General features: G+C 45.6%; 1 protein-coding gene across 2 annotated transcripts in view; it reads right to left on the reverse strand.

Annotated features, from left to right (window-relative positions):
- The window catches only part of LOC135394194 (low-density lipoprotein receptor-related protein 6-like), a 29,019-nt gene extending 16,266 nt beyond the window's left edge, over positions 1–12,753 (reverse strand). Inside the window, exons 1-7 of one of the 2 annotated variants that reach the window (XM_064624797.1) lie at positions 12,542–12,753; positions 6,858–7,051; positions 5,969–6,189; positions 5,458–5,598; positions 5,153–5,403; positions 4,763–5,095; positions 4,502–4,697 (exon numbers count right to left, since the gene is read on the reverse strand). In XM_064624797.1, coding sequence (XP_064480867.1) covers positions 4,502–4,697; positions 4,763–5,095; positions 5,153–5,403; positions 5,458–5,598; positions 5,969–6,189; positions 6,858–7,051; positions 12,542–12,599 — 1,394 coding nt within the window. In that variant the 5' untranslated portion in view covers positions 12,600–12,753. Of the gene's footprint in view, positions 1–4,501; positions 4,698–4,762; positions 5,099–5,152; positions 5,404–5,457; positions 5,599–5,968; positions 6,190–6,857; positions 7,052–12,541 lie in introns of both variants that reach the window. The other variant, XM_064624796.1, reaches the window with a different exon arrangement.

Here is a 12,753-nt window from a genome sequence, read left to right on the forward strand (position 1 = left end):
CTCAGTCAATCTTGCGAGTCAGAAAACTTGCTCCCCTCGGCTGCCAGTCTGCAACATCATGTGCCTCGCCAATGCTGAGGCGAGCGCCCTCATTTTTCTTTTTGTACCGATGCCCTGCTGCGTCTCGACCGGTCACTCCCGCCAGCAGATGATTCTCGGTGGCCAAGGAGAAACACTCTGCCGCCTGACATCACGAAACGCGAGGAGCCGCTGGGCAAGGTCGTCATTGTCACCGCTGCGCCCTCTCTTGCGAAGCAATTTCCTCGGTAGATTCACACTCCTCACATGAAATATTTTGTGTGACAACTCCTGAATGTAGTATGCTCATATGACACAGTAAAAAGATATATGTCCCAACTGCAGTGTTGTACCCACTACCCGAAAAAGGTAGTGCAATACCGATACGCGCTACCTGAGCAAAAAGTAACGAAATCCTGATATCGTTACATGTTCCTAAAAGTAGCGGAATACCGCTACCGTTACTCGTAAAAAGTAACGCGATACTTCATGCACTACTTTTTAGGAGAGAAACGAACAACATCGTTGATGACGTACTTCAAACGTCTCAAAATAATAAAATAAAATAATGTCTCAAAATAATAAATAAAACAAAAAATAAAAAAATCATATCTCAAAATAATAAATCACGTAGGTCGCCTGAAGGTTGTAATTTGCAAGACCATTCTTACAGATTTACTGAAGCGGCTTCGGTAGATATCCCGTATATCTTTTTCTGTTCCCCTAAAGCAAATAAAGCACAAAGCAAGCCTACCGCTAAAAAGCTCTACAGCGTTGTTACAAAAAGAACTTCCTGTACACATCAACCACAATGCAGCGCTGAATGTAAGTAACACCATCAAGAACATAACAGTCCTCCCCCCTCAGACAATACCTAATCGGAAAAAAATGGATACAAACAACAGTTACAATATATTAGCGAAACACATCCATACTAAGCATCAGCAAACAATGCATCAGACGTACATCACTGCGGAGAGTACCTCTGCACAGGCTTTACAGTTCTTTTGCTACACCGCAGTGGGGTTTTGCTCTCAACCGTACTGTCCACGGTACCGTTACCTCCTGCGAGGCGATCTGACTGCTGGGCGAAAGACTGACCCACATCCGCTGCTGTGGTTCCCTCGTTGACAGGTGCTTGAGAGAGACCGGCAAGGCTCTGTGATACAACAGCTGACTGAGGCTCAACTCGTTGTGGTCCAGCCTCTCCCATAGCAGGAACCCTCGGCCTTAGATGGTCATTGTGTCGATGCCACGTGGAGCCATCTTCAACAGTGACAGCCGCTGAAGAATTGCTCAAGGTTCCGACAACACGAGCAGGAACCCATGTCGCTCCCCAACGGAAATCCCTGGCAAACACGCCGTCACTAGCTCCAAAAGGTGGACCACGACGACAACCCTCATCGGCGTGCAGCTTCTGCTGTAGTTGCTTGAAGTGTACTGAAGAATGAAGACTTGGCCGCAGCACATCCAATGGCGTCTTAAACATTCTACCAGTGAGCAACTCACACGGTGCCCTACCTGTAACTTCATGTGGAGTTGTTCTATATTGAAACAGAAACCTGGCGATTTGAGTCTTGAAACACCCTGGTGCACTTTCCTTCAATTTGTTTTTGACAGTTTGCACTACACGCTCAGCAGCACCATTGATGCTGGGTGATAAGGGGGTACTAACATTCTACGAATCCCGGTGCGTGTTAAAAAGTCTCAATACTGTGCACTAGCAAACGCAGGTCCATTGTCAGACACAATCAAATCCGGGAGTCTGTGCTGTGCAAAAACCAACCGTAAGACATCAATGGTGTCTTCTGCAAATGTAGATTTGACGGGAAACACCTCGACCCACTTTGAGTATGCATCAATGACTAAAAACGTATGACCCAAAAACGGTCCACCAAAATCGACATGGAGCCTAGACCAAGGCCTTTGAGGGAACAGCCATGGCGTCTGCTGAGCAGGTCTTGGTGTCCTTTGCAGAGATTGACAAATAGAACAAGTCTTGACGTTACTCATGATGTCATTATCGATCCCTGGCCACCAAACATGGCTCCTGGCAATCTTCTTGTTCTTCTCAATGCCTGGATGTCCGGCATGCAGCATCTTGAGTACTCTGGACTGCAATGCTTTAGGAATAGCTAGTCTTGCTCCCCAAAGCTCACAACCTTCATGAAGACTCAACTCAGCACTTCTTGCACTGCAGGGATACTCCTCAGGTCCCCGTGAAATAACTTCACCTCTTGAGAGAGCAAGGAAGACTTAACTAAGCACAGGATCATTCTTTGTAGCTCGAGCTACAATGGTTGGCGTCAGAAGGTCTGAATAGGCTTGCTCAAGCATGAAGACTTCAGCTGGAACAGTTGACTGTATCTGACAAGCAGGAAGTGGCAGTCTACTCAATGCGTCAGCATGAAGAAGATCCTTTCCAGGTTTATACAAAAGTTCGTACTGATACGTAGAAAGTTTGAGTGCCCACCTCACGAGCTGAGGATATACTTGAACTGGTATCGGCTTGTTGGCACCCAACAAACTCAAAAGTGGCTTATGATCAGTATACGCTCTAAAGAACATTCCCCACAGGTACTGGTGAAAACGTTCTGTACCGAACACCAAGGCTAGCGCCTCCTTATCAAGCTGACTGTATCGTTGCTCTGCCTCAGACAAACTTCGGGAGGCAAAAGCAATAGGACGCTCTCTGCCATCAGCTTCTTTTTGAGATATGACAGCCCCTATACTATAAGGAGATGCGTCACAGCTAAGGTACAGCGGCTTGCCAGGATCAAAATGCGCAAGGATTGCAAAAATATTGCAAGAAAAAAACGGCATTGACACATAGTGATTTTTTTTAGTAATTAATCGGTTTACATATTTCTTGCGCGGAGCAGTGCACCAATGCGCTCTTTGGATCAGCTATCCGGTTGTCAATTTCGTGTTCATCCGCCTGGTTGGCACGCGGGGGTGACAGAAGATAAGGAATGGACGCAAAACCGCAGGAGATGCATTGGCGTTCCCTCTCCTTCTCTACAATCATAAAATGAACTTCATCACATAGCGCTATCCTACACAACCATCATCCCGGATGACAATGTTTCTCTTCTTGGATTTGATAAGTACGGGTGGCGTATGCCTTTCTTTCTTTCTGCTTTTTCGTTTTTTTTTGTACTGATGATGCCGCACATAAGGACAAAAAGAAAGGCTCCGCCTCCCGTCTTCAACAAATCAGGCGAGAACGTTGTCATTCGGGATGATGGTTTGCTAGGAGCATGCTATGTGTTGTAGTTAATTTTTAAGAGTGTGCCCACTAGTTCAGAGCGCTCGTGGCGCATTCGTCATCATCCATGATAACAGCACGCTATCTCACCTACAGAACGGCAGAACCGGCTGTGCTGTTTACCAGTCGCTTTGAGAAGTAATATCAAAGCGGCTGTTCCTAATCTTCCGTCAATCCCATGTGTCAACCAGGCGGATGAACACAAATTGACAACCGGATAGCTGACCCAAAGAGCGCATTTGTGCGCTGCTCCGCGCAAGAAATATGTAAACCGAAACCGATTAATTACTCGAAAAAATCACTAAGTGTCGATGCGGTTTTTTCTTGCAATATTTTTCGCTAAAGGTCCCGATCCGTGAAACAGAGGTTCCATAAGCGTGCAAAGTGAAAGTTAAAAGTTAAGATGCTTATCTAATTAGTGAGCTTATGCAAATGAGCCACTCACTACCCAGTCATGGCCGATGTCTCAAGGATCTTAACCGAAAAGAAATTTCTTCGATAGCGCCACCTGTTCACGAATTATTCAGCCGGGGGATTTTCGTGAAACACCCTGTATATGCACAGTGTTTGTAGGAGTAACAAAAGTGTGATCAATTTTCATTTCCTTGCGTCTTGCCTGATGGGATAAAACAATCTTCTGCAGCTTGCATAAACTACATACGCTGCATGGAGTAGAAAGGGTCAAGGTAGTCACGGTATAGCTTCGAGCGCCACACGATTTTCGCCCTCATATGGCCAGAGTTATTCACGGGAACTTAAATTCGCGATTTTGGAGAAATGCGTGAAAAACGCGAAAAATAATCTAGCGTGAAAAAAAAAAACACTTCTACAGTTTCTAGTGGTTTTTCCTGTACTTGTCAGTTAATCCGTACTGCCCACCATTTTGGTTGCGTTACGGGATGGAGAGATTGACTCATAATGTCAAGCACATAGCTAGTGATCACACTATCCCTTTTGTGCAGCTGAGCATTTCTCGTTTCTAAAAGCGAGGTCACAGGAGAATTCCGTGGCCTTCACAGACTGAGAAGCACTATGCCAAAGCGCCAGATTTCTGCATGAAACAAAGGGGTAAGACTGCGCAGGCTTTGTGAATTGCATCTCGAATAGTGTTCTCAACAATCCTCCGCCAGGTACACTTTAACGGGGTTCTATGTACAACAAATTGTTCTTCAAGTGTAGGGAATTTTTGGAGGAAAGATTCTCATGTTGCCTTACCCGGCTGGAGGATCGACCACGATAGCTCTGGGCTCTCCAAGATCGTCAGATATGAGTACTTTGCGGGAGCTTCCGTTGAGACGGGAGACTTCGATGCGGTCTGTTCCAGTATCAGTCCAGTACAGGTTACGTGCTATCCAGTCCACTGCTATCCCATCCGAATTCTGTACGTCCGATGCGACCACCACTTCTTGGTCTGTATCCAAAGAGGGGGATTATTTGTAATCAGTTTTCCAATTAACGTACCACCTTGGGACTTACTGGATCCATTTAAAAAGGCCCTCTGAATGGCAAACACTTCGTCGTCAGTCCAGTAGACCATCCCTTCAACAGGATCGTAGTCTACAGCAATTGCATGCTTCACATCCCTCAGAGGCAAGATTATGTCCGTGTAGTCCTCCGTATCTAAAGAAATGCGTCGAATATCTGCCCTTCGAGCCAACAAGAGAACCTCTTGGGCACCATCAGCGCACGTGCGGCCGTCCTTTAGCAGACGCACTCCCGTAGGGCATGCGCACGTGTAGAACGGCTTTTCCGAGGACATCAGGCACAAGTGGGAACAACCTCCGTTATTGTACTCACACGGTGAAGATCCTGCTGTAACACCAAAGCTAACTTTGTAAACTGCTTATATATTATTAAGTGGCATACCTTTAGGCTGATGGCCATAAGCATGAATGTCCATCGGGTCCAGGTCGCCCGAAAGAATCACGCGCTTGTGTCCGTGCTTTTTTGGGCAGGACTGAATGGCCTTCACCTGCCAATCCGTCCAGTAGAGGTAATCGCCAGACACTGTCAATGCAAATGGGTGAGGCAGAGAGCCCTGGATGACCACCTTGCGATCGCTGCCATCGTATTTGATGGACGAGATGAAGCGTAGCTTTGCGTCTGCCCAGTATATTCTGGAATTCAACGGATCACTTAATGTTCCGAGGTATATACTGCAGGAAAATCACCTTCGTTCATCGTAGTCCACAGCCAGCCCGTTTGGCCAAAAGATGTCTTCTTTCACAATGATTTTCCGTGTATCGTTGTTTCCGTCCATGCTGGCCCGCTCAATCTTTGGAACCTCGCCCCAGTCTGTCCAGAACATGAGCCTGGAACACGTTGCAAAGTTTGCACCCGAAAAAGGAATCCAACTTGCAATGTGCAGGAAGATGGGAAGCAATATTTTTTTATAATTGTAAATGCAGTTGTGTTTTCTGTAATATATCTCATTATTTTCCGAAAGTTCCTATGGGAGCTCGATTAATGTGTATCCATTTGTATATTAATTTTTTTATTTTTTAACCGCTACTGTCGACAACACCGACGGCATTCTGTAGCGCTTTTAAGGAATATACAGGGGCCGCCCTCTCGGTCCTCTTATCGATGTACGCTTTAGATATAATGCGATGACAATAAAAATCTCGAGGAATTTTTTAAATAATAAAATATGTGTGGTTCAACAAGGAGCAAGTAACTGACCCATCCATGGGCACAAGCACTATTGCTCGAGGCTGGTCGAGGTCCTTCCAGAAAAGGACCTTACGATGTGATCCATCCAGGCGCGCCACTTCCAATCGATTTGTCTCAGAGTCCGTCCAGTACAGGACACGTCCAATCCAATCACAGGCCAGACCGTCCGGAGATATGACTCCCGTCGAAGCCACCGTTGTTTCAGGACCAGAACCATTCAGTGCACGCCCCTACAGAACATACAGGGGCGTAAATGGGCAAATACCATAGATCGAGAAGTTGCCCGTCAAAAAGAACTCGTTAGTTAAGTTGCTGTGTGAAAAATGCAACTAAGTTAATAAGGAAGTTCTTCAGCCTGAAATGTAACTCGCAGTTACGGAGTTACTAAAAAAAAAAAAAGAATGAGTGACTTCCAAGTTACTTCGGACACAAAATAGCACTACACAGGAGCAGCGCGCGTTAGCAGTTCAGTTCGACCTTGGGTTGCCAGCGGAGGAGTGCAACGGATCGTTTTCGTCTATGTCTAATAATTTGAACGCTTTGCATCGTATTCCCTGTGGGTGCACAATGGTTCAGTTTCATTTCAATGGCAGCGGTTCTCACTTCCTGAATAGAATAATGTCATTGATTGAATATCACGTTTTATGGCATAAAATGCCACGAAAGAACCGGAAAGAAAGCAAGAAAATAAGTGTACGTTAGTTAAAAGCAAATTAGAAGTAACTTGAAACTTAGCGTAAGTTACTTTGGCAAAGTTACCTGAAAAAGAAACGAGTTCCTCTGAAAGTTACCACGGCACAAAAGTACCGAGTTTAGTTGCAAGTTATCAAAAAATGGAACTTTGTTACAGTAACCAGTTACCTCGAACACTGGCAAATACAAAATTGCATCACGCTACCTTGATCAGCTCCAGCCCAACATCGGTCCAGAACACAATGCCGAGGTCATAAATGAAGTCGAGAGCCGCAGCGTCGTCGAGCCGGTCGATGACGATTCGTGATCCATTGGCACCACCCACCCTCTGGCGATCTGATTCCAGCTCGACCATACGGATGTCGTTGCGATTGGCAAAAAGTAGACGCGTCGTCGCACCTGCAGAAGTGGAATATGGTTGAGCACAAAATGCTTGTTGATTAACACATTAAGAAAGCAGCAATGACGTCAAGTAGTTTGTGGTGGCCCGTGAGCAACGACAAAGTCACCCAGTTAAAGACACACACTACCAGAAGAAGCAATGTTTTGGAATGAAGCACATCCGGTTCTCCAAGGAATTCCATCACCGAGACTCACGTTGAGGAACAACAGCTCCTCTACATTTGGTGACAACCTTTTGGTCATCATCAACGCTCACAAAGAGCGCCTCCATCTCATGGCCGTGGCAGCCCTCTTAGTGAAGCATCCACCACTCTTCGATCGCACGCTCGCCTACCGGTTCAAGTACGTCACGGCTAGTTTCTGGTAGAATTCTCGTAAACTACATATGTCTCAAATTTCCAGTTGCACGATCGCGAGTTACATACTATGTGCTTTGCAGTGTCACCTTCTAAAAATCATGTTGCACGCTGTGGATTTCCCTCCACACATCCAGAAAAAACAAAACAAGGTAGTTTAAATAGCGAACTAGTCAACTCGGAAGGCGATGCACTGTTGAGATTTAATGTGCAAACTTTGCGACTCTTTGCATTACCACAACCCAAGGCAGCATTCACATGGGCCAATTTTCTGCACCACTTTGGGTGGGAATTGATTGGTGGAAAACTAACTCTACACAAACATAACAGTCGAAGAATTTTGCCCTGTTGGCAAAATAAGCTGATGTAAGGTTCTTTTGTGGGCAGAGCTGCAGGGTTTGTTCTTGTCAACAGAGAAACGGCGCCCCCTTGAGGTTTGTCGTGAGACGTCGGTTGGTGCTTTACCAGTGTTAAAACTTGCTGCTTATAGTCAATAGGCCATTTGCAATAGTTCCGGGGAGCAGCGCGAGCCCTGGGAGGGCATCGCGGGAAATGCTGTGCAAAATTGCAAAACCACAGCGACGGTGCGTACACCAGTGCGACGACGACGAGATCGGAGATGATAGCAAATCGTTGTTGTTTTGCACAGCATTTCCCAGCACGTCCTGCCAGGGCGCGCTCCACCAGACGCCTCCTATCCTACAAGCAGACAAGGAGCGCGGCATTACGGAACGGCTCGTCCTGAATGAGAGACCCCTGACCCCTAACGAGAGAGTCGAATACAGGCGTCGTATGAAAATGAACTTCGGCAAACGTCGCAACACGAAGATACCACAATTGGAAGTGGGAGACTGCGTACTCGTACGGGTGGACGAGTCCCGTTTACCGGGCCTTACAGGGTGACAAAGGTGATCCGCCATAACGGAGCTGTGAAGGCCATAGTCTATATGGGATCCAAGGGAACCGAAGAGAAAGCATCCATAGGGAATATCGTTCCGTACCATCCCCTAATTAGAGAGTTACTTAAACAATTTAGATAATTAGTCCTATTGTAGTTGCATACTTTCTTCCAGAGGATGTCGCCTGGCCATAGAACTCAACTGCAAGAGCGACACCCATGCTGCTCTCATGGCTTTTTTAATAAAAATTCTGTAAAGGATTAAAAAAAAAAACATATATAATATTGCTTTGACATCAGGCACGTTTCCTACTCAAACGAAAATGGCGAAAGTCGTTTTCGAAGGGGGGAGATAGTAATAGCTTGTCCAACCGCTGACCAGTATCCGTTTTACCTGCACTGTCGAAAGGTTTAGAACCAGTCATGCTAAATAGATTATCTGCATTCTTAATTAAACAAAATGTAATATCTGACCTAGTCTATACTAGTAATATCCGTCTTAGGAAGCACAGATCCACCGAAACAGCAATATTAAGGAACAAATTTTACAGGACTCTGAACTTAAAAGAATAACACCGGGGGGTCTTCCTTGTTTTGAGTAAGGCCTTCGAAATGCTAAATCATGACATAATCTTTCATAAACTTTCTAATTACGGCATACGTGGAACATTGCTGCAGCTTATCAGTTGATACCTAAAATGTAGAAAACAAAACATAACATAACTGACTTTGTACGTACATTTTCTGACTCTGTAGACATTAGGAGTGACATCCCCGAGGGAAGGGTCCATTACTTTTCAATGTACACATAAATGATATTGTGCAAAATCAGTTACCTACGTAAACGACACAACACTACTGTGCTCTGATACAAACACTTAGTAGAGATACTTATACTAATGTGCATAAGAGAAAGGGGACAAAGAAGGTGGTGAGGAGGAAATACAAATTCTTATTGTCAAATCGAATTCTCTTAGGACTGAGGCTCCAAAAAAAAAAAAAAAAGGCCTCAGTCCTCTCTAATAATGGAGACTGTTGATCTCCTCCTCGGACATGAAAGGGCCTGTTCATTTTGAATTTGTACCACAAGGTCAGACGGTTAACTAGCATTTTTCCATAGAAGTGCTCAAGCAGAACCATGATGCAGTTTGGAGAAAATGCAGATTTAATAAACTCAAGCGAGTGGCTGAAAATGCTCCAGCACACAGAGCATTGAGCATGCAGCAGTTTCTCACAGAAAACAGGATCACAATTGTTCTGCCCCCAATCCGCTGGACCTTGCCCCCTGCTTTTTTTTTTTTTTTTTCCCAAGACTGAAAAGGGAGCTTAAAGGAAAGCATTTTCAATATGTGGAGGAGGTAAAGAAGAAGGCTATCACCTTGCAAGAGTTTCACCACTGTTTTGGAAAAAGCAGAACAAGTGTATTGTGTCCCAGGGAGAGAGTACTTTGAAGGTGATTAATTTTGGAAATGTTCTGAGAAATATACGTTCATTTTGAAATAAATAAATAAATAAATAACAGTCCTTATTATTTTTGGGTCCATCCTTGTATACAGGGTGTCCGAGAAAACTGGGGGAAGGTATGATCCCAGCAGAAGCTGGACGTGATAAGCCGTGCTTGTCTTATCTTTTTCTACTCTACCTGTGTGGGATGTTTAGCAATCCCCTTGCGTCAGACTGAGAGGGAGGGCGCGCAATAACTTCTCGAGCGCTAAGTTTTCGGCGCTCCGAAACGCATGATGTTCGCTATTTCTTCTTGGGTGACTAGTCTTTGCACACAACGATCATAATTTAATGGGTGCGGAGCAGACCACATTTACACCGTAACGTGCTCCCACTCTTTTCAAGTTACATGCCATCCTATGCACATAGGGTATCAAACTGTTCTACCCGGCAGACAATCTTCCTAATCGCAAACCCGTTTCTTAACCTTTCTAATGAGAACTTCCGCCACTGAAGTCTGCATACTTGCCGGATATCCCCCTTCTTGGAGTCTGCGCAACTGTTGTTGAAACTTGGTGCCCACCAAATGATCACAGGACTTGCAGAGCGCAGCCCCCAAATCAGCCTTGCCTACCACCCTTTTGACAGTCTTCGAATGGTCTGACTTGAAGGGTAAAACACTTTCTTTTTTTTTTGGGGGGGGGGGGGGGGGGGGGGTTGTACATCCAGCAGGTGTGAAAACCAGAGATCGGCAAACTGAGATCCAAACATTGGAGCTGACCTAGGTGCGGGACATCATACGTGAGCCTGAGGCCCACAAGTACATCCACTGAAGTTGTCCAAAATTTATTCCCAACACCACCCCACTGCTCTTCCCTATACAGGACTAAAAAATCATTTACATATCTATAGACACAACAATCCCCTTTGGTTTTCAATGACAACTATCTTTCTATCACATGCACTCAGAAAAAATTAACACAGTAGAACCTATCGGGGTTCCTCCTCGCTGAATGAACCCCCGATAGGTTCTACAGTGTCACTGGTGTTACGCGAATTTTTTTTTTTTTTTTTTTTTCTTGGTGCTTATGATAGAAAACTGAAATCCAAAGGGGGCTCTTGTGTCTTGTGTTTATAACTTCAGTTAAGCAGCATTCATTAAAACTGGTAATTGTAAGTTGGCAGTCGTAGCTAGAACACTGCTCGGGCCTAAATTTATCGACCCGGCCCGTTCCCGAGGCCGCCAAGTGTTACCCGACCTGAGCCCGACCCGTATCCGAGGCCCGTTGTTACTCGACGCACTTCGGGGGGTATGTTCTGTTTTATAATGTTGGCTACGTCGGCGACGTTTCTCGACACTGTGGTCGGGGATGGTTGAACATAGCGAGCATCTATTTCAATATAGCGGGACCCAACCGAGATCAGCGCATTTGCAACTTCCATTAAACCAACTTCATTTACCACATCAAAGGGCCGAATGTCTTTTGCACGGAAGTGCACTTATGCTGTTGTCAGTTTGTCAAGCTTTCCCGCGTCAACTTGTACCGACGGTACGACGCATTCGGCGCCGATTTCCACGCGCTAGTCTGCGCGTGCAGTGAAGGACGCGGAAGCGAGCTTCTTCGCTCCAACTTCTCCGGAGTTTAGAAGGGACGTGTGTGGGTACGCGGGCACCCAATTTCTTTTTGATCGCAACTGAACCTCGAGCCCAACTCAGGCAGGAATTTTTTTTTACTTAGCCCGAGCGCGGCCGTGGTCAAAGCTACCATGAATCGGCAGCTCCGTATCTTTGCGGAGCTCTAATCGTGGCGTCTATGTGTTCTTTAACCCGTGTCCGTGTGTTTCGTGGTGCCTGGCGATTGTGATGATACACCAGCATGCTTCGTTCGACATAACCTTCTTGTGTTCATTTCGAACGAAACTTGTGCCACGAAGAGGTTTTTTTGTGCGCACCTGCTTCATTCATGGATATATCTACTCGTCTGTCCAATTCACAGGTTTGTATTGCCAACTGAAGGATGGGACAAGCGCAATGCCTGCCCACATCAAAATCTCAAAAATAGTACTGCTCTCGCGCGTCCACCACTTCGTCTCCCCCCACGGTGATCATTAGAACGCCCATCTGAAGGGATAAAACACACAGGTTGTCCACAGGTTGTTGTTTGTACTTATGTTGGTTGTTGTTATGTGTATTGTCATCAAGTAAAAGAACTACTGTCCCTGGCACATCACACTAATCAATTACTCGTCTAGTCATCATCTGCATGGAGCCAACCGAGATGGGATTCCGTTTTCTTTCGTACTCCAGACATGACGGTGTTGCATGCATTTAGTGATCAGGCGCTTCACCAACGCGCATTGGACCCACAAACAAGTAAAAATAAAATTAAAAATCCAATGAACAAACAAAACCGAATGTATCAACAGCAAGCGTCATATCGTACGCTATGAAAAAGTAATTGACACTTGTGTTCACATCGGTACACCACATGACAGCCTTGCAGAGGACGGCGAGCTTGGATAGCCATCTAGTAAAGACGACACAGGCCACAGTTCCCCAAAGTAAACAATGGTCAAAGAACCAAAATTGCGGCAACAAGGCGACATAATCTCCGAACTGTGTCGACTGGTATTCAAATTGCACGACATTTATATCTATTGCTACTGGAATAATGAAAGTGAGACGACCATTACGTGTAGCAATTGACCGTGAGCAAAACTCAAAGAAATGGGGTAGTTAGGCCTAAATCGCCCATCAAGCTCTCCTCACCACCAGCGATGCTCTCTCACCGTGAGTTTTGCAGAGTGCCAACCATACGACCAAGGTGCTTATCCATAATCGAACCATCCTCGGAGATCCAGGATTGCCGATTAGCCTTTCCTTGCATCATTGATGAGACGTAGATATTCCTCTCAACATTGTCAATTCCACCGGAACACCGAAGAAAAAAGCACAGCACCCATAACTTCTTCCCACCCGCACGCAAGGGAGAGGAGAGGAT

This window comes from Ornithodoros turicata, chromosome 5, assembly GCF_037126465.1.
Source record: "Ornithodoros turicata isolate Travis chromosome 5, ASM3712646v1, whole genome shotgun sequence".
Classification (NCBI taxonomy): domain Eukaryota; kingdom Metazoa; phylum Arthropoda; class Arachnida; order Ixodida; family Argasidae; genus Ornithodoros; species Ornithodoros turicata.